The sequence below is a fragment of the Lycorma delicatula genome, chromosome 8, assembly GCF_047948215.1.
Source record: "Lycorma delicatula isolate Av1 chromosome 8, ASM4794821v1, whole genome shotgun sequence".
Lineage (NCBI taxonomy): Eukaryota > Metazoa > Arthropoda > Insecta > Hemiptera > Fulgoridae > Lycorma > Lycorma delicatula.
In genome coordinates, this window is record NC_134462.1 from 39,319,989 (window position 1) to 39,343,115 (window position 23,127).

General features: G+C 29.0%; 1 protein-coding gene across 1 annotated transcript in view; it reads left to right on the forward strand.

The window, feature by feature from the left end:
* The first annotated feature begins 3,634 nt into the window (after positions 1-3,634).
* Positions 3,635-23,127, forward strand: part of Atg7 (Autophagy-related 7) — a 34,193-nt gene continuing 14,700 nt past the window's right edge. Inside the window, exons 1-9 of the mRNA XM_075373043.1 lie at positions 3,635-3,907; positions 4,245-4,446; positions 6,801-6,914; positions 8,408-8,540; positions 10,111-10,216; positions 14,124-14,206; positions 19,353-19,455; positions 20,646-20,790; positions 22,421-22,576. Coding sequence (XP_075229158.1) covers positions 3,708-3,907; positions 4,245-4,446; positions 6,801-6,914; positions 8,408-8,540; positions 10,111-10,216; positions 14,124-14,206; positions 19,353-19,455; positions 20,646-20,790; positions 22,421-22,576 — 1,242 coding nt within the window. The 5' untranslated portion in view covers positions 3,635-3,707. The remainder of the gene's footprint in view (positions 3,908-4,244; positions 4,447-6,800; positions 6,915-8,407; positions 8,541-10,110; positions 10,217-14,123; positions 14,207-19,352; positions 19,456-20,645; positions 20,791-22,420; positions 22,577-23,127) is intronic.

Sequence of the window (23,127 nt, forward strand, 5' to 3'; positions counted from 1 at the left end):
GATGTTGATTGAGGACCTCGACTCTAGCAGTGCATGACATGTAATGAAATGACCAAATATGTCTAATATTTCTGTTACAGCAGTGGATAATAAGACCTGTTTTTGAGATATATGTTTGTCAATAGAGGGACTGACAATTTCGACATTTTTACTTTGTATTTGGTTTGGATTATCACTTGGAATAATGTCCAGATCGCAAACAGTTGAAACATAAGTTAAACTTCTTTAAATGATCCCTTTTTTCATTTAAATTCATTTCTATGAAGGTAGGACAGTTAAATATTTTATGATATTTTTTACACAAGGAACAATTTGAGTTGTTGGTATTTTGAGTAGCTAAGAAAGTAGATTTGCTACTAATTATGGTAATGTTAGGATGTTAAGTAATGTTAGGATTATAGTACTTAGATAGATGGGTACTTTTTAATAGTGAATTTGCGTGAGCCTGAGACAAAATTTTCCTTTTCACACTACTATTGGCTATTGTCTCTAATACATGGGAATGTTTGTCTAGAAACTGTGAATTCTTAAAAGGTTGGAATTTTATTTGGTATGTCCACCATTTTCTATTCCTTACTTGTATTGTAATCTAGTTTAGAAGACAACACGTGGAATCCCAATGTTCTATTGGTTGTTTCAGGGCAGAAAGCGCCTTTAAATGGGCGGTTGTATTGTCAAGAAGATGCCTAAGAAAAGAGCTAGATTCCATTTCAATATTTTGCTGATCAAAAATTGCTTTAATATGTCGTTCAACTATAACTCTTTCGATTTGAAATCTGCTAACTAATAAACCTCCGAGTCTAAGGGTTCGGTTGGGTTGCTTTCAATAAAATAATCCTCAATTTGATCCTGAATGCTATTAAATTCAACAATTAAGTGTTTCGTCCTTTCTTATCTTATTTGCAATTCAGCAAATAATGATCGATCGGCTTGAAATCTCAACAAAAAAAATGCTTCAAATCTGGTTAAATTGGCTTTATACGGCCCCTCTCGGCAATCAATAAATCAGTTTTTCCCATTTGAGTTGTATCGTGTCGACATAAGTGAAGAATAACAATCATAAAAGAATAATAATATTATGATAATGATCTAAAATTAAATTACGTATTGAGCTCATTTATGCTAGAAGACTCCACTGATGTATACGGTTGATAATAAAAATAAGGTCTATAATAGTTACATGAATATATAAATAAAACTAGGTTACAATGTTGCGAATGATAACTTGAAAATTCCAAATATGTGAGTCGTCCAACAATCCCGGGTTTCGGCACCAAATAATGTTGGGGAATAAATGAATCCCACTTTAGTTCAATTGTATAAGCTTTATTCAAAAATATCTTGTCTTAACTTAAATTGAATTGCAACTTAATTTTGTATATTATTAACTATTTTAACCTCATTACGTATTATGTTCACTATATGAATTCCACATCTGAGCTGCCCCGTCAGCTGTACGTGTTATTTCATCAATCGTCTGCAGTCAACTACACAATATCTACCTTCTATCAATAATTTTTTTACATAACTTATCTTAAATTTTGTATTATTACTTCCAAATCCTTTGATTGCGTCTATATTAATTCTATCGTGTTAGGATTGCAATGTTATGGAGGAAGACGCAACACGTCACAATTTTTTTAATTTTGCTATTTCATTTACTTTATAATGAATATATATTTTTTAACTGATTTTATTAATCTTATAAGTTCTACTCTTAACATGCCTTTGGTATACTCGATTTTAACCAATCACCGACTTTCGGGTTGAAGTGTTTGGAATTTTTTCAGTTTTTCAGGCAATGGTACGACGCATTATCCATTACTATGACGGATCCTTCAGCAAAGACATCGACAATTCTTTTAAATCATTGCATAAAACTGTCACCACTCATTTTGTCGTGATATTATTGGGAAGATCTGAATTCAAATACCCATAAACCACCGTTCAAAAACCCATTTTCACTTTCTAATTGCGTTACTAATTGTTTACCTTTTCTAGTCGAAGTTTTCACTCCAGTTGACAAACTTTTCATAAAAACGTCTTTTGCGATCTTTATTTCTTTATCCACCCTATCTTTTCCCATACATGTCCCGCATTAAACCAAGTTTCATCTTGCTAATAAATTGCCTTACCCTCTTCACAAAATCGCTTAATTTCTGTTAAATATTTCTCACGCCATGAAATAATATCTTCGCGTTCAATCAATAAAGTTATTTTATTTGGACATGAAATGAAAATTCACTGATTATAAAACATGTAATGTACTTCTATAAAAATTTGGCTGTTCAGAATCGGTATTTAATTTTTTTTAATTTAGAAAGCTTTTTATTGAAATAAAATGAATGAACTTTTTTCTGATAGCAATTTTAATAAAATCGTCCAATCCATTAATAATAATCCTTGCTGGAGGAGAATGGGGTTCATTCTAGTTCAAAAAGCGGTGACTATCACGACAGCTTTAACAATAGCAATTTCTTGAAGTGGGCATCTGAAAAATGAATCCCTGGTCTTCCCTCCCCAGTCGGTAGTTGTTATCGATAATGTGTCACACCACAATTCACTTCTAGGGAAGCCTCCGAATTCAAATTTAAAAGTAGCATGATTAATTTCTTAGAAAAGAACAATTTTCCGTTTAGTAAAGCAATGTTAAAATCTCAATTATATGACATAATTAAAGCACATAGAAATTAAAAAATAAAGTGCCATTTTTATGAACTATTAAAAAGACACGGGCATCAGTTCTGCCTCTTGCACCTTACCATCCTGATCTAAATCCGATCTAGAATTATGGTCGGCTCAAAAAGAGATGTTGGTACTAATAACACAACATTTTTAATGTCAGATAATAAAAAATTAGCTGAGAAAAAAATGAATGAAATGAATAAAGATGACTGGAAACCATACTGCGAACATGTAAAAACAGTTGATTATAAGATGGAACCGCTCTCTACGAAATAACGGATAAATTTATCATACATCTAGACAGAGGTAGTGAAAGTCACTGTTCCGATAAGTGATAAAGACAGAGATGATGGTGTACTTGCACAAGAACTGGACATTTATTGTTTATTTTAACCAAGTGTTAATAATAATAACTGTACATCAACATGAAAACAATCGAACAAATAAAAGGATTGGAAAATTCTAAATATTCTACAAAAAATAATTGTGCAATTATAATTGTACATCTAATCTAGAGTAATTACAGATACAATATACATTCAAGCATTAATTAAGGTTTTTTTTTCATTTAAAAATACACTTAAATTAAAATTCTTGTTTTACAATATTTATTTATTGAATTATTAATACCAATTACGTTATAATGAATTATAACTAATAAAACGTGAAAACATTAATAAATTAAACGTGCATAAATAAAAGTATAACAATTATTATTAAGGATTAGTTAAATTAAATATGTATGATTCCATTGTAATCTTTGCTTTTATTAAGAATGATAATTCTTCAAATTTTAATTAAATAAATTTATTCTGAAATTAACTAGAAACAGGAACTCAAATAGAGGAAATAGTATCTTGTATCTTATCAGAATGTACGAATCAAATAAACCCGTACTTGAACATTCCCGTTACCCTGATTTTATCTCGATTCAAAAATGAGTTACCATTCCAAGATAACTGTCCTTATGATGATGTCAGTGTTTACTTTTTCTTTAATGTTTTAATTATCTTTTGATAATTATGGCTACTGAAGCGTCCAGAGAAAACTTATTAAAGTGTACACCCTTCTGTTCTTTTATTCATTACACGTTTTGGCCGAAGCTTTCGGAATTAAAATTAAATATTGATAAGCTTGAAGAACACGGTAGAAAGATATGGGGATATTACACAGATTCCAACAAATTACCAAGTCTCGAAGTGGAATTTTCTTCTTTTAATACGTATGTTAATTATTGATTTTTTTCAGATTTAAGTTATAATATTTAAAGTATTTTTTTCATTACATTCCATTTGTCAGTAGTGGATATCTTTTAACTTTTAATGTAATCTTTGATTCCTATTAGTTAAGTTTTATTCATTAACTTTGTGTCACACGAAACGAACGTAACATTAAATGTAAATGAGCTTTATTGTCTTTATCTGTACTTTAATTTTACTGATAATAGCTAGAGGTTATGTTGTTTAATGAAAAATTATATTGCTGTTATTTGTTGAATTATTCAAAAGTACAAAAGTTTAATTTTTAAAACATTAATTTTGTCACGGTTTGTTGATTAGTGACGAATTTCGTCCAACTGGTGCAAGAGTCTACCCTGCTGTAGGACATTGTTTAAACAAAAATACTGTAGAATCATTTAAAGAATGCGACAAAACAATGTTAATTAATGAGTACGGACAATCATTAAAAGAAAAGTTGGCATCTAAAGAAGTTGTTGATGATCCATCACATTTGGCTACTTTTCTTATGCTTACTTTTGCGGTAAGTTATTTTGAGAATTAATTCATTTTTTATGTAAATTAATATTTTCTGTTTACTTACTTTTTACACATATTTTTAGTTACTAGTTTCGGTGGTGTTAACATTTTACATTTTGATTTATATCTAATATGTGTTTTATCAGTCTTATTGATAATGCTAATTATTGCTGAAGTTACTGTACTGTTACATTATCATTAATGATTAGTTTAAATATGTTCAACTTCTTTTCATAAGATATTTAAACATTATATTGTTATTCTAATTTGACCGTTTAATTATAAACTGGTAGTCAGCAGTAAATGTTAGTTAAATACATTAACCAACTTGTATTCTTGTTTGTATTTAGATGATAACAAGGTAATTGACTACAATTTCCTGCCTTCCTCTAGACACATAAAAACATGTATATTTTTGTTGTACTGTTCAGACACATAAAACATACATAGCTAACCTAAAAGTCTTAATTAGAATCTTAGCAAAATCTAAGAAATGTCCAGATTGTGGAAATCAAATGAAAAAAAAACACAGATAATTGATTATTAATCGACAGACGATTCTGTACTTTTCAGTTATCTGTGTTTTAGTTAAATTGTTATGGAAAAAAAAGTATTTTTATTTTGTGAAATTGTTTTGTCACCCTTTTTTGTAACTTTTTTCCAGTGAGAATCAACTTATTAATTCTTTTGTGACAACAAAACACTTCCCTTTAATCATTTGATTTCCGCAATCTGGACATTTCTTAGATTTTGGTAAAACACTATGGTCAAACAAAAACTTGCATCCATTGCATGAAAAAGCCAGATCACATGAATATGATCCCATAAATGCAACTGAATTACACAATCCTCAAATGTTGATCTCCAGACTTTTTATTAACAGGTTATTAGCTGAACGATAATCTATTCAGTCCAATTCCATTCAGACTAGAGGCTTCTTTCCTTATCATAACAAACATTTCATGGAATATATCTCACGATCAAAGAGTTTCGAAGCAGGGGGAAGAGTAAACAAATCAAACATCCAAATCATTATGAAGTGGACTGTTAGCGCCTTAATCTTTTATCAGCAGAAAGGTTTTGGTTTTAAATCCTGGTCAGGCTTGGCATTTTCAATTTGCTATAAATATTTCATATACTTTTGAGCTCTCTTGAATTGATCATCTTACCAAAAAAATAATCTTATGGTTCTTTGCCTATGTAAAAAAAATGATTATTCCTATATATTGGATCTCATGCATTGCCTTCAGTTGTTATTTTGCTACCAAGTAAAGTAAAATATACCCCATTTTCAGCCTTTGCCCATTCATAATGACATTCACCTTTGTATTCTGCTTTTTCATTATCAAGAATGTGGTTTTCACATTATTAATTATCTTGTTTTTATTACCTAGTTTGGCTTTTATTTTCTCCAACATTGCCATCATGCTGTTTACCTGTAGCATATTGTCAGTAAACCTTAATGTATCTGTTTTCTTTACTGCACTACATGGCTTGCTTATCTTTACTATATGTTTTTATTCCATTAATTTTGTTGAGCCCTTTTTTCATTTCCTTAAGCTCTTCCTGGGAATTCTGCTGAATAAGCCAGTTGATAAAGAATCTCAGTTCTGTCTGATCTTCATTTCTGTTTGCTATCAATACCTTAATACTATCATTCCTTTTTAATCTACATGATCAATCTAATTTAATCCACATCAATCCAATCTGTACATCTAATTCATATTTCCCTCAATATGGAAACAGCTGCCCTAACTGAGCTTTTTTGAATGCTTTTTCCATATTAATTAAAGTAATTTTCATTACTCAAGTTTGGATTTTTCTAGAATGTAAGAGCCATCACAGTTTCCTCAGTATCTCTGGTCTTTTCTAATAATTTAACAGATAGACACTTCTATCCTTTACTTTAAGTAAGTTTACAACTAACTGATAAAAGCTTTTCTTTCAACATGGTTGGTAAAGAATTTTCAGAGTATTTAATTGGCTATTTATATGAGTAAAAGTGATATAAGTTCTTTTCATTTAAACATATATTGTAATAGATAGCATAAATAAAACTTCCTTAATGGTTCAAAATCTGATCAATATTTTTTGAATAGTTATTGTGTTGAAAGTTTTTGTGTTTTTGTCATGTTTTGCTATGTATATCTTTGAGTAGAATTATATAGGTTATTTTTGTCTATTATGATTAGAAAATTATGAAGGGAAACAGTTTTTTAATTTAGTGTGGCTTAGTGGACTAGTCTAGTTTTTATATATACTGATATTCATTTACATTTTATATATTCATTTGTTTTTATATACTCATTTACTTTTTTTCAAGGTTTATTATGAGGCTAATATTTTTCATTTTTACAGAATTTGAAGACATGCCATTTCTATTACTGGTTTGCATTCCTTACGCCTGCAGATCTTGAGATTCAGGTGATAAGTTCACCACAATCTCTGGAAAAAGTTCTTTCCAAAGAATTGGTTTGTATTGAGAGGCTTTCTTATAAATATTTTTTTTTTTTCAGTTTCCTGAAGTAATCCAAGATTTTCTTAGGATGTAGCTATACTATTATTCATAAATGTTTATTTTGATTATTCGAGTTTTTATATATTTAATAATAAACAAGGAGTTTATTATATTTTCTTATGATTCACATCTGTTATTAAGATATGAATTTTAATACAATTTGTCAACATACAACTGATGTTCTTAATACAACAATAAAATATATTGTTTGTTGGTGAATATGTTATATGAATATTATAATAAGTTACATAATTCAAATTACTAAGAGCTTTAAATTAGTTTATAATATGCTAGTGAGTTATCCAATCAGTAAGCACCATTAAAAATTCATTTTATTTTCAAACTTGATAGAACATAGTAAAAGTAGAAAGTAGGTGTAGTTTTACTTTCCTGGAAATAGTTATATTTGCTGCTATAGCAGCTATAACTATAAAGTGTATTTATATATATATATATAAATAATCTAAAAAACTTGGTATTTTTTAAGTTCTGTAACTTAAGGAGAGACATTATTAAAAAATAAATAAATAGATTTAAATAAATTGTAAATAATCTGTGAAAAAAACTTTTATTATAGTTCTCCTAAGTCCAAAGAACTACTTTTATTGACGGACGTTTGTCTATATTTTTTTTTTGTTTGTTGACCTGTAGTGATCTTAGTTTTAATTTGATCATAGTTGCTAATATGTTCTATAAATTACCCAAAAGAAGAGTATGGATGTGGAGATCTGCTCAAGACACTGAATTTATACCTTCCTCCGCAAAAAAAAAAATTATTTTATATACATAGTTATATATTTATTTTACCTATATATTGCTTCAAAAAAGTAGTTAATGGGATATTTTCCATTTTTATTTTTTATATTAATAGATCTTCAAACCAGTAAAACGTTTTGCCCATCCTGAACCAATCGACTGTGGTAAGAAAAAAATTGTTTAAATTAAACCTATCTTGCAAGTTAACGTATCAAGTAACCTATCAGTATAACTTATCAGCAAGTAACCTATCAGTACCTATCTTGCATTTAAAATGTAAAAATCTTAATTTTTTGATAGCCTTTTATCTTAAAATACTCTTTAGTATTTCATGAAAAAAGAATTAGAAACTTTCACCCCTTCCTAGAAAATATCGTACATACCAGGAGAGTAAACTTATTAATTTATCAGTTAATCATTAACTGATTATTTAGAATTATGGCTTTATCTTTTTGAACAGTTTTTAAAATTTAATTATAACTACTCAAAAATTATTACATAAAAATGTGAAAAAATAGAGTTCATAATTTTAGTCTTGTTTTACAATAAAAAGGAACTATTTTATCATAAAGATACAAATTGAGCCAGAATTATACAAAATTAAAAAAAAAAAAGAATTACTGGCATTTTTTATGAATATACTTTTAGTATGAATATAAAATAATGAATTATTCTTGTTTTCTCTTTATAGATAACAGAACTGAGTGAAGGGCAAATGAAGTTACCGGTCAGTCAGAGAGGATTTTTTTCTGTAACTCTTGTAAATAATCAGTTAAGGATTTATTCGTTAAAAGAATTTGTAGATTCTTTTAGTTCTTCTGAATGTAAGTCCTTTTTTGATAATTATAATTATTAAACCTTAAAACATAAGTGTAAAATCAGTTTTTTCTTGCTAATTGGCTTATAAAATTAAATTAAAAGTTAAAATTTTGATTTGCATGATTTGCTATTTATGAGCATTTTAGATTGATTTTGGAGTCATGTATCTAAAGGTAAAAGTTATAAAAAATATCTGAGTCTGAGTTAGCTTTTGCTCTAAGTCATGCTTCTGTAAAGACTCACTGAAAACCCTGAATATTATCATGCTTTTGAATGTACCAGAGGTGTTTGAATTAAGTTTTCATGGTTCATGTCCTCAGGGAAGAATGTGGCCATTTAAATTAACTTTATTGATTTAAATTTAATTATTTTGGGTTGTGTTTATAAATTTCAATTAGCTTACATAAACACTACATTCTAAAATAAATACACATTGTCCCAACAGATCACAAGCAATCAGTTTCCATCAAAACCTAATTCAGAACCCAACAGCCACATCTGACACGATAACACTCAGCAATCTCTAAAGAAGCTTAATTAATATAAAAGCTAATCGAAACTTAGGGAACTTGTTATCAGTTAAATTAAGCGTACCTTAATTAATTTAATAATTGTTCAATATGGATTATGCAATTATTATTTTTTGATAAGGCCTTTTAAAAGAATCATTTTATCATTAGGCACAATTTAGATTAAATTGTATTGGCATACAAAGCATAGAATGTATACAGTTTAAAACTATTACATCTGATGTTAAGCACTTATTGCTGTAGTTCTAATTATGTCTGTATACAGGTAGTGAATGCTAATTATTTAGTTACAGACTCAACTCTGATTTTAATAAAATTTGGAATATACCTTATTTAGAACAAGTTATTCATTACAGTTGAAATTATTTGTTAGAAATGCCTTTCTTCCAAGTTACAACCCTTATAAGTTAGTTACAAGTACCATTACCAAAATTTCATGATTCAGCACTGTACGAGTTGTAAAATATATTATTTTTGGACCAAATAATTGGTTTTTGTATTGTTTAGTTCTACTAATCCATTCAATTATTTATCAGACTTAGAAAAATCTAATTCCTAAGAGTTAATTTCCTAGCCTCTAGATCAGTTGGTTCTAAATTAGATTCACAGTATAATGGTCTTGCATTTTTATGATGCCATTTTGTCTTTATTTCTTTACTTGCACTAGAGTTTTTGCTTCTGGGTACAACGCATTGCCTTCAAATTCAGTTAATCCTGAGTTAAATTCCATCTAGTTTCCAGTGTTTCTTCATTAACCTCATCTTTCTCATTAAAATCTGTATAGTTTGTGCAAGGTTGTGGACTAAAATAAAATTAAATAAACAGCCTATAAAAACTAAAATATGTTATTGTTTTTTATTCATATCATATCTAAACTATGATTTTTATATTTCAATAGAAGAAGCTTTGAAGCCATATCACAACTGTAAAAATTACAGAAATACAATTTGTGGTGTATAGTTATAAAAAATATGTATTTTTTTTTATCTATTAGTCTTGTAATAATTATAATAATCCTTTTTTTCTTTTACTTTTTTGTTACTAGTCAGTTCAGACTGTGTGTATTACTTTGTTTATGCTGATCCTAGTCCATTAATACAACATCCAGGATGGCCAATAAGAAATCTACTCCTGTTTATTCAGCAACATCTGTAAGCTTGTACTTGTTTTATTATAAAAATATTCCTTATAACACTTAATTACTTACTATTGATTAATTCATTGTTTTTGGTACCTGAAAATTGTTATGAAGTAGCAAAAATAATACAGAATCTCAAAAGACGAAAAGCTCCAGGAGCTGATGGGGTTACAAATGTTGTACTAAAGAGGTCGGTAAATTTTATCTCTAAGTCTATTATTGAATTAGTAAATGATATATTCAAATCCTGATACTGCTCGAGAGCTTTTAAAATAACTCAAATTATACCCATTCGCAAAAATTAGGGTAGGCAACTACATACTAATTTCATTATTATCCATCATTATTAGTATAGATATTTGAAGCTAGTCTCGAAGAAAGAATGCTTTCATCTGTAAATAAACAAAAAGTATTGATGACACAATTTGGGTTTGGACAGAATAGATATTCAGTAGATGTCCTAGCAAATCTCACAGAGATAACACTGGTCAACATGATTTTTGTCTCACATGTACCATTAAGTGTACTTAATGCAGTTTCTTATCCTGTTTGCAAATATGTATCTGGAATTTCTCCATCACCTACAGCTTTTTATTATTTTAATTTTTTTAAATATTTTAAAATGTTTTTTCACCATTTTCAAGTAAAAGCTCCTAGAGCATTGTAAATATGATGGAACCAAATGAGCTAACTCAAAGGGTAGCGTTGCTACTGTTGTGCGGGTTCAGATGTGTATAGACATGTACAAACATGATCTAGTGTAGCACATATTCATCAAAAAGATGCCAAATGTGAGAGAGTAGTGAACCAGTAAACACGTCATTGTGAGTGCTTTGTGTCTAAATTATTGTGTATTACATTACAACTTTATTTGTTTTAATTAGTCATTAGTTACAAAGTGCCTAGAGTTTGTTTAAATCATCCTAACAATTTTTGCTATGTATGTGATGAAGTGACGCTCAAGTCCCAAAGGCAAAACCTCCATTAGTAGCAAAGTGTTATGAACTTTATTTTGGGTGTAAAGTCGGGAACAACAAAGGCCTGGGCCCCAAATATATGTTGTTTATTGTATTCTAGGCTTCTCACTACATGGAAAAATGACACACGCCACATGCCATTTGTTATCCCTATAATTTGGAGGGAACCAAAAGATCACTCTTCTGAGACTTATTTCTGCTTAACAAACATTAAAGGGATTACGTCAAAATTAAAACATACAGTGATGTACCATTACTTGCAATCTGCAGTGAGACCATTTCCACATTGCGAAGAATCGCCCATACCAAAGTATCCAGAACATGTGACATTAGATGAAGAGAGCTCAAAGTCTGATGAAAGTAAGGAAGAAAAGAAACAGATTCTGATGATACAACTTTAGAACAAAGCAGTTCATCTTAGCCTCATTTACTGACTCAAGAAAATCTTAACGATCTCATATGAGATTTAAAGTTATCCAAAAAATAGTCTGAAATGCTTGCTTCCCAGCTAAAAGGATGGAATCTTCTTCAAAAAAATATAAAGATATATACTTATCATTAATCATCATTCTGAATTTAAAAACTACTTTTTTGAAGAAAATGGGTTAGAATTTTGTAATGACATTTCTTCTCTTATGGAAACACTTTGTAATGAACATAACCCAACTGAATGGCGCTTGTTCATTGATTCCTCTAAAGTTAGTTTAAAAGCTGTGCTTCTGCATAATGGCAATAAATTCCCATCATACCTGTGTGGCTCACTTTGCTAGTATGAAAGAAACATATGAAAACTTTAAATTTATATTGGAAAAGCTTCAATATTCAGTGTATGATTGGAGTATTTGTGGTGATTTGAAGGTTACACAAAGTACCGTTGTTTTTTGTGTGAATAGGATAGTAGGGACAGAAAAAACCATTTTATTAAAGAATGGTCTAAATGTGAATCACTCATTTCTGAATATAAAAATGGGAAATATAACCCACTGTGTAACCTTAAAAATGTGTTTCTACCCTCATTACATATCAGACTAAGATTAATGAAGAATTTCAAGACCATGGACAATACTCCTGGTTTCACATACTTAAAACAGAAGTTTCCTAAAATTAGTGATGCAAAAATTAAAGAAGAAATATTTGTTGGTCCACAAATACAATCACTAATGCATGATGAGAAGTTTGAGGAAATATTGAATCCACTGGAGAAAGGAGCTTGGCAAGCATTCAAAAATTTTACTCAGAGTTTTTGGAAAATTGAAAGGTGGAAAATTACAGTGATATTGTTAAGAATCTTATAACATCTTATAAAAATTTGGGTTGTAATATCTCCTTAAAAATACACTTCCTGCACTCACACCTAGATTTCTTCCTGGAAAATCTTGGCGCAGTGAGCGATGAGCATGGGGAACACTTTCATCAAGAGATTTCAGCTATGGAAAAGAGGTATCAAGGCAACTGGAAATCTAATATGCTGGCTGATTATTGTTGGACCATCAAGAGGAATGCTCCTCAGGTGAAATACAGCAGAAAATCGTCATTTTTTTTTCCTTTCTAGGTGAGTCAAATGTTTGAATATTGTGTAATTAAGATTTCAGAAAGTATTAAAATATTTTAAGTTATAAATGCCTGTTTCTCGGAAACCTTGTGTGATGGAGTAAAACTTACATCATATTTAAATTCAGGAGAAAAAATACTATCAGAATCACATATTTATCTTCCTTATTCAAAAAAAAAATCTTATTTGTTCTTTTGGCAAAGGTTTTTATACTCTAGATCAGGTAATTTTATTAGTTAAAATAGGATGTCATAACTTAAGACTCAGTACTCAGCCCATTACTGTTTATGATGTATATAATTGACATATACCAAAATACAGTTCAAAGGACATTCTTTCCTTAACAGATGTTACTGCAGTGTTTTACTCAACTAAAGACTGGAACACTTTGTTTAATAATGTAATTTCTGATCTTCCTTCAATAATCCAATGGTTCTTTGCAAACAAGCTGTGAAAAAACACAGATTCTTTTATTTCCATGTCACAGTGAACTACACCCACTTTTGAACACTTAGGCTTCATACTAAATGATCATTAAAGTAAAGGAAATCCTCAATTAAAAACAAATTTATCAGATTTACTTTGAGCTCATACACTCAATAATATAATATCGAATAGTTGCATAAGGTGAAGCTAGAGAAAGCTCTATTAACATGTTCAATATAATTCATAAAAAAATTATCAAAAAGATGTTTTTTTTTTTATAATTGTAGATTCCCCCTCTGAGGAATTGTATTGATCACCTCAGTTATATGGTATTAGAAAAATATTAACATCGCATTCAAAAAATAAAAACATGTCACAGACATGCATTAAGGTTTAAGTCAGTGTTAATTTAAAATACCTAAAATAGCTAAAGAAATGAGCAAGAGAAAGTATATGTATACTGATTAAAGGGTAAGGTGGGCTTAAACTGTATAAGTCAATTAATAGCTCAAACAAGACAACATTTTAACAAAATAAAAAAATGTAAATGGTTAAAAAAATACGTAAGAAACAATACAGATAAAATAAAAAGTCATTGTAAGCAAATGGAAAAATATTGATTATCTAGTAAGTTTGGAAATAAGCTCATAGTTTTAAGTAAATATTCTTTTATTTTATGTATTAAATTTGTATTGTAATAGGAAGTGGACAAGTGCAAATAATCACTTATGCTCTTATAAACTGTAAAAAAAGATTAATATATATATATATATATAATTACACATGTAATTTATTCTGAATAAGTAATAAACAACATATTAAATGTAAAAAATATTAAATGGTTAATTCAACCATGAAAATTAACAGATCTTTTCTTTATGTTAACCATCCTTCGTGAAAATCTGGTTGCTACAGTGAAATGGTGTAAACTGATTACTATATCATATGAAACATTTTTTTTTCAGGCCTTCATTTTCAGCAAGAGCAGTACCTGTGATCCGTCTACGAGGTGGTGGAGGAACTAGTTCAGTTATTACTGTAAAGTTAGGTTGGTATATGAAATTTGTTTGTACGTAAGTAAGTTGTGTAGTAACATTAGGAATGTGTTTAGTGTTAAAATATGGTATTGTAATGCAACATCATTTCTGGTAGAACAGATTCAACCTTTCATTTGAAAGTCATGTTTTTGTTGTCTTATTATTACTGCACCATTACAATTTTCCTACTGTTTTGCTATTTCAGTGAACTTGTTTATTGTGTGTAAATTGTTTACAATATTTTTTTAATAAAAATGTAACTTGTTTCAGTTCAGTTCAAATCGATTACTAATATATTGTAGTGCATTTAGTTTGTAAGTTCTCAGTTCATTTAGTTAAGTTTGGTTTTATAATTTTAACTAGAAAATTGGATATACACAAAAGGCTTAATGTGAAAAATACCAAAAAGTAACCACCTAGAGGAAAATTAAAGTGAATGGAATAATAAGTAAAATTGTAAAGTTATGCCGGCCTCCGTGGCGTGAGTGGTAGCATCTTGGCCTTTCATCTGTAGGTCCTGGGTTCAAATCCCAGTCAGGCATGGCATTTTCACATATGCTACAAATCATTCACCTCATCCTCTGAAGCAATACCTAATGGTGGTTTCGGAGGTTAAACAAAAAAAAAAACTGTAAGTTAGATAATTAAAAAAAAAATTCTTCCGTTTCTCATTCAGCACCTTTGCATAGTTCAAGGGTCAATGAAGAAATGTATGAAGTCAAAACGACTTTTGTTGATCCTGTTATGCCTACTGCCAGATAAGAGGCATGAGTTAATGATTATCCTAGCGTCATATCATTGTCAACTGAGCCAAGTAGAGGTCCAAAGAAAGTTGAATCTGATGCTAAAGAAAATGAAGACATCCTTTTAAATCCTGATACTCTTACTTCTAGTATTACCGGTAACTTGAAGTCAATTAATGATCCAGTATTGTGAAAAATTAAAGAGACTATGAGGGACTATTTTGCTAAAAATGGTTTCAATCAAAATAAAGATAGTGACTGAAGAATTCAAAAGATAAAAACAGATCTCTTAAACAAAGTGTTGTTTGACACAATACTTGCTTTTAATTTGGTGGGATCTGTTGCTGTAGAATCCTGTAATCTTTCTAGATCATTCTTTGACTTGTTGTAAGGCCTCTACAATTTTTTTCTTCATCAACCCATTGATGGAACATTCTAGAATAATTTTTCATGCCTGGTCATAAAAACCTCTACATAAAATCACAAGTATAACAAGATGGTCAGGCAAGGAAGAGGCACACGAAAGCTTTAACAGAAATTTTGAGACAATTGCAAAGGCTCTCAAAAATATGACTAACAGCCAAGATGAAAATGAAAAACAAAGAACAAAGCCAAAGGGCTTTTAAGAAAACTTGTTTTTACAGAAATGTTTATGGCAGCCTTATGGGATGACATTCTCAATAAATTTAACATGCCATTTGAATGTAGTTACAGTTATGATGCTGTACAAATCTCTGAATGCGTTTGTGGGTGAACTAAAAGGTCTGTTTAACTTCTGTAAGATGGCTGGTGAAAAAACTGTGTGACTGCCCAAACTGCACTTAAAACTGAATTTGATGGTGAATATGTAGAAGATAGGCCTAAAAGATCAAGAAAAAGAAAGAAGTTCTTTGATGAATCTGAAGCAGGAAAGGAGGAGAAAGAAGAAAACACAGACCATAGTTTTCAAGAAACTTTGATGTGATCCTTAATAAACTTCTTTCAGATTTGAACAAAAGAATCACTTTCTATATTTAGTCTCAGCAGATTTTCCTTATTAACAAATCAGTGCAGCTTGAATGCTGAGGAAATAACCTCAGCAGCATCTTCTTTGCAAAAGATTTATGCAACTGACATTGAAGAATCTTCATTTATTATTGAGCGTTTTCATTTAAAAGAGCTTTTAATTCAGTACAAATTAGACAATGCCAGTGCTAAAGAAATGTCACTAAAGCAAGCTTAACAGATTTCTAATAACAAAAAAATGTTCAGTATTTATGTCGTAATAAGTATTTGCCTTAAACTGTATATATACCAGCAACAAACTGTGCAGCTGAAAATCATTTTCCACACTATCAAGAATCAAAAATTATTTGAGACCTACTCCTTCTCAGAAGAAATTAGTTCATCTAGCTGTTTTAGCAATTGAAAAAGATTTGACTGTGGAACTTTATTTTCATAACGTTATTAATGATATTTTGCTCTTATCAAAAGACAAGCAGTTTTGATGTACTACAGTTTCACTTGTTTTAAAAATTTCACATACATAGGTTAACTTTTTAGGTAATATAAATAACCTCTTTATTATACTTGAAAATTTTTATCTATTAATACCTTTCACATCATGTTTTGAAAGTTTGATTTTTACCTTTGTATTTATGATAGTAAAGTATAAAAAGTATGAATATACAGTAGGATGTATTGGTGTTTAGCTTGGCTATGCTGCTTTAAAATTTTGAAAGAAAAAGATTACTAACTTTTATGATTTATGAAGATGATTTAGTAGGATGCTTGGAATAGTGTTGGTTAAAAGTTGGATCCAAGACGAGACAGCCAACGGGGAGTGACAGGATAGGTGGGAGAGGGGTCGTAGGAATGCCAGTTTTGCCTGGGCTCATGGGTACTACAAGTGTAAATCCAGCTCTGATTATATGGTCATGATGTTTTTGTTAAGCTGAAGATATTTGTACAGTATAAAAGCATCACTTCACATTATTTTTACATATGTTTGTTTAAATGCTATTATTGGTGTGTGTAATGACATATTAGTTTATTAGAAAACTGTGGGTCGCCCAGTTTTTGGATCGATTTCATTTCAATGACTGAATTAACTTTTAAACTTTAAATGTATTTATGAAACTAAACATTGTCACTTATCTCATTGATTAATTACATTCTGTTGCACAAGTCAAGGTATATCTTTTGTTCAATGTGGATATTTAATAATTCTGTTGTAATATTCTGTAATTATATATGTTTTTTTTTTGTGATCATATATTTAAATAGGTACAACTGAAAATTCATTTAATGTAGGGTGTAACTCATATAGAATCAAATATGTCTGTAAAAAAGGTAATCAGTAAGATTCTGTGTAGAATGCATTACTGGAAAAAAAAAAATTCTAAAATAAATATTTTATCAATATTATAAAAGGGGTGAAAAAATGTAATTCATAGTCATTCATAACTTGTAAATAAAAAGAACTAGTCAAATGAAATAGTTATGGCATAAAAGAGCATTTTATTTGCTGTAAAAACATATTTATTTTTCCACGTATTCACCATTTACAGCTACACACTTCACCCTACGGTGAACTGTTTTCTGTCAATAGAAAATGCTGGCAACCTGTCTTGATTCCCAACCTCACTGCATTCTTCAGTTCATCATCTGTTGTGCATAGAGTACCCTTAATATACTTCTTTAATTGCAGAAAAAAGTAAAAATCACGGGGCGCTAGATCTAATGAAAATAGAGGATGTCGAAAAGGTTTAAATTTCAACTTCTCAAGTGCTGCAGCGGTTGCAGGTGTGTATCTCAACATTATTGTGTTGCAGAATTATTGGTACTGTGAATTGTCAAACAGGGCAAATGTCTCCTAAAATATTTTAACATCTCTATATATCTCACAGAATTTACAATCGACTCAGCTTCCAATAAGTCAGTCACATTACATGTTTTGGAATCCCTGAACACTATCAAGATATTTTTTTGCAGAGGATTGTGTTTTTATTTAATGTTCTGTTATTTTTCTTCTGGATTGTAATGATGTATCTAAATTTCTTCTCATGGCAATACTGAAAAGAAGTTACCTCCATTATAATGTTTAAAAAGCTGTTCAAAACATCCCTTTCATTGTTTGTCTTTTTCAATGAGTATGCATGGTAACCACCGTGAACAAATTTTATAGTAATGCAGTTGTGTAATAGTGTGTCCTAGTCATTCTTTCAATATGCTCCTCTGATGATGCATTGTTGTGTGATTTGATTGTCATTTTAAATCATTTCATCTGTATCCTTTTGGTTCTTTTCATCAGTCACAGAAACTGGTCGACCACTGCGAGGCTCATCCTCAATATTCTTTTTACCAGCGTCTGATGCATAAAATTTTATTGCCCACCTACTCACAGTACTTTGATCAACAGTTTCAGCACCATAAATTTTGTTCAGATTATTAGTGTTCACTTTTTCTGATGTTAAAAATTCAATTAATGTATGTTATTTTAAATGCGTTGATATAACAAACACATTCGACTCCATAATTATGGTGACTGACAAAAGTGAGATGATGTGGTTTAACAAATTTTGGATTGTTAGTATTAGAGAAATGAAGGTGAAGTGACTATCTGTTTGTTAATTTGTGTAACTGTTTGTTCTTCCATTACATTCTAATGTGCATTACATTTCAGCCTCCCCTTGTTTTTTTATTCCTTCATATGGATATGAAGGAATAAAAATAATACCTTTGTGAATAATTAAAAATAATTTCGCTGGTTTTTTTTTTTGAAATGGAAGAAAATTATGTATAGTATAAGACATGTTCATAAACATTCATTTGTCCAAACTGCAACTTTTGTTATAGTTAGTAAGATCAGTAATTATCAATATTTTATTAATAAAGTAACAAAAATTATTATTACTTTTACCTTAAGTTCTAATGCTACTTTTATTATTCTATTACCAGTTTTGAAACTTAGTGTTTCTCAGTTCATCTTCTTGTGTATGTTACTTAGAACTATGTCAAAAAACTTAATACATTTAAAGAAATGCTTATGTTAATGTGTGTTTGTTTATTAAGGACGTCATCAAAGAAGTAAGACAATTTTAAAACCTTCAAAAACAGGAAAATATGTTAACTTTTTAGCTAGTAAGGTGATTCAGTGATCAAAGTATCAAAGTTTGTTTGTCTCTTTGTATGTGTGTTTATGAGGTGATTTATGAAAATTGATTCTAATACTTTGCGTTAATGTGAACATAATACAAAGAATATGGTTACTGTCCATCGATTGGTGATGTAATTGTATGGTTACACAATTAATTTTAACTTTATTTTTCACCTTTTCCTGTTGACTCTTTATAGAGAAAAATCTTTATTTATGTACTAAACTAATACAGAAATATTTTGTAGTTTCAATATGATGTGTCTTTCTGTGTTTTAGTTAATTATTCCAGTTTAGAAAAATGGATTGGTTGGGAAAGAAATGAACGTGGTAAATATGGTCCAATGTCTGCTGACCTTAGTGCTATGATGGACCCAGTAAAGTATGTATTTATTTATTTTGTTGTTCAGTACTTTATTCTAATTGATGTTTACCTTTTAGTTGCAAAACTTATTTTTAAACCAACAATATATTTTATTTTTATAGAATTCTTGCTCATACCTTCAATTATAGATGTTGATAAATTTTTATAATCTTTGTGTTACAACACAGCTTTACCCTGGCATTCATCGATTCAACTTGTTATTCATGAGGAAGCAAGCCATTATTATTAATTCAGGATAGGGCATATTCCTGTGACCCATGTATTGTTAATAGTTTGTGGAAGAACTTTTGATTGTCTGTCATGCAATTGCTGTTTTGTCATTTGACATTTGCATTTCATCTGCAAATTCTGTTAGGTAGGAACATTTTTACTGCCCACTATTTTTACAATCATTTTATTGGTAATGACACTGACTTGATAAAGACTCTTTGTTTATTTGCAGTTAAACTTATCTATACTTTCTTCATTTTTACACGGATTTGAATACTAGATCGAGGATACCCGTATTCTTTAGTGGTTGGGTTTCAATTAACCACACACATCTCAGTAATAGTTAAATTGAAACTGTACAAGACTACACTTCATTTACACTCATACATTTCAATTTCATTCATCCTCTGAAGTATTGTCTGAACGGTAATTACTGGAGGCTAAACAGGAAAAAGAAAGAAAGATACTTCAGTCAAATTATTTTTAAGTCAAATTTATTTGTAGCTGAATCCTTGCTCTGCACACAAGCCTCAATCATCTATTAGCTCATTCAGTCCTGCCAACAGAGGATAAAATAATTATCCTTGTATTTTTTATTTATTTTGTCAGTGTTTGTACCTCAATTTGTTAATAAAATATTTAAGATTAGTTTCATCATCAATTTTTATTTTATTATATAAAATTTAATTTAATTTGAAGACTTTAAAAAAGTTTTTATAAGACTTTTAAAAGATTATATTTAAAAATTTATGAAGACTTATAATAAGAATATAATTTCATAAATATTTTCTTTAACTTATTCTTGTTTATTTATTATTGTTATTATAATGATAGTGTTAATTTTATTTTATTTATTTAAATAATAAAACCCACAATTTAATATTATTTTTATTATCTATTAATGTTTATTATTTTTTGTAACTGTAAATATTAATATACCAAAATTTTAATTTCTATTTTTTATTTTTATGTTTCAGATTAGCTGAAAAAGGTGTTGAACTACATTTAAAATTAATGAAATGGCGATTAGCACCACAGTTAGATCTCGATGTAATAAAAGAATCACGATGTCTTCTACTTGGTGCTGGCACTCTGGGCTGTTCTATTGCTCGTAATCTGCTTGTCAGTCGTCTTACCTAACCTTAACGTCATTGTAAATTTTCTAATTAATTTATTTTTATTTTTTGATATAAAAAAGCAACAAAAGCAGTATATTTATTATTACAAAAGGGCAAATAATATTTAAATTTATGTATTTAATATTATTGATCTTTAAGTACTACGTGTTGTTTATATTTTTATGATGGATACATCATATTACATTAACCCTACGTTTTCCTATTAATATTAATTGAAAATAAAATTTATCATAATATTATTTAATTAGTTTTTTAAGATTGCATATATGTTTCATTCATTTTCTGGATGATTTCATTTACTTTCATCACCATGACAAATACTTCTTAAAGAAAGTGTTCAGTAGTTTGTATAGAACTTCATAAATTACAATTTTTTTTACATAAAAGAACTCCAGTCTCTGTTAACTGTTTATTATAAAAAATAAAAATAATGTAGGCAGAGAATTTTCTTCTAAAGACATATTTGCGAGTATAATCAGATGAATTATTGCATTTCATTACAAAAAGCTGTATTAATAATTAGTTGGTTTATGTTTCACAGTATTTCATTAAACAAACTGAATTTATGTAAATATTTCTCACTGATTTCCAAGTTTAAGTCATGTGGAATGTGTAATTTTTCAACTGGGTTAAAATGTCCATGATAATTATTGGCATAACTCATTGGAATAATTAATGGTACTCATTAAGGAATGGGCACCTTTAAAATTGGCAAAGCCAACTAATAAACTGTTATCGGACTTATACAATATAATGCTGTGATGTGATGTAATCTCAAATAATAAAACAGATGAAGAAAACACATGAATAAACAGATATGTTCTTTAAACCATATGAAAGTTCTATGCAAGAAGATTGGTTATGAAACATTGTGTTTTTTTTATTAACATTTCATGTACATATTCAACAAATCATGTGCTTTAATGTACTAGGTCTTTTCTTCATTATAATTTTTTGCACAGCCTTTTAGAAATAATGACATAATTAGCTTACTATTCTTTTTCTCAAATTGTAAACCATAAGTTTTAGCATTATTAATATCTTTTATAATGGAACATGAAATTATGTACTAGATTTCACAACTCCCAGAATTGTTCATTATCCCAACATAAGACTACTGGTAAAAAATGGCCAACGAGTAACCTAATGAATTGGTGGAAGCTATTGAATATACTACTTATTCTGATTCACTGTTGCCAGTTACTTTTTGTTATCACTGAGAAATTTCTTTTGCCTGGTTTATGATTAGTGCTCTTTTATATCTGTTGAACATCATATAAACAAGAATTCATAGATCATAGCTAAAGAACGATAACTTAAATACAAATTAATTTTAAATTATTTTTATACCCCGTGTTGATGCAGTTTCCCTAAATTTTTCACTTGAAAATTTGTGAAAAAAACAGCTTCTAAATCAAAAAGTAAATATAGTATTTTTCAATCTGTGTTCATTATCTGACTTTCAAAATAGATTTTTATTGTTAAAAGATGTATGAGAAGTCTGCTTGTTTGGTTTACACTATTCTTCTAAAATACTTTGTAATAGATTTCTTTAATAAATACTTTTTTTTGTACGAATTTTATTATTAAAGTATATTTTACTTATTTTTCAGGCTTGGGGAGTTCATAATATAACACTAGTTGATAATGGCCAGGTATCACATTCCAATCCAGTCCGTCAGTCGCTTTATACATTTGAAGACTGTAAAAATGTACAAAAGAAAGCTATGGTAGCTGCAGAAGCTTTGAAGAGAATCCATCCTACTGTAGTTAGTTAATTTTATTTATTTATTTCTTTTATCAATATACATTAGTATAATTTATTTTTAATCTAATGAATTCTCTGTAGTTCTACTCTAATCTAATGAATAGTTTATTTCAATTATCTCTTATTTTAAAGTGTCAGGGAAAAATAATTTTTTAGAGTGGTGAAGATTTTTAATTAAACATATTTATATTCACAAGGTTTCACTGTATTTTTATCTTACGAGTAAGACTAGGTAACTATATCTACTATCACGAGATTTTACTTGTTAAAATGAGTGTCAAAGCACAAGTAGTTAGGAAAAAATTTCTAAATTACTACTTTAATCATTTCGGAAATGATAAAATTAAATAATAATGTATCAGTCATTGTGTTGTGAAGATTGTATTATTTGAGTTTGTTTTTTGTAAAACATAATAATACTTAGACTGTTTATAAATTAACCCTTTGGGTTTTCTAAACAGACCAGTTTCCCTAGGAACATAGCGCATGCATAGTAGACATCAACTAAAGTTATCATGACACATAATCAATCACCATTTCTCAAGAAGTATG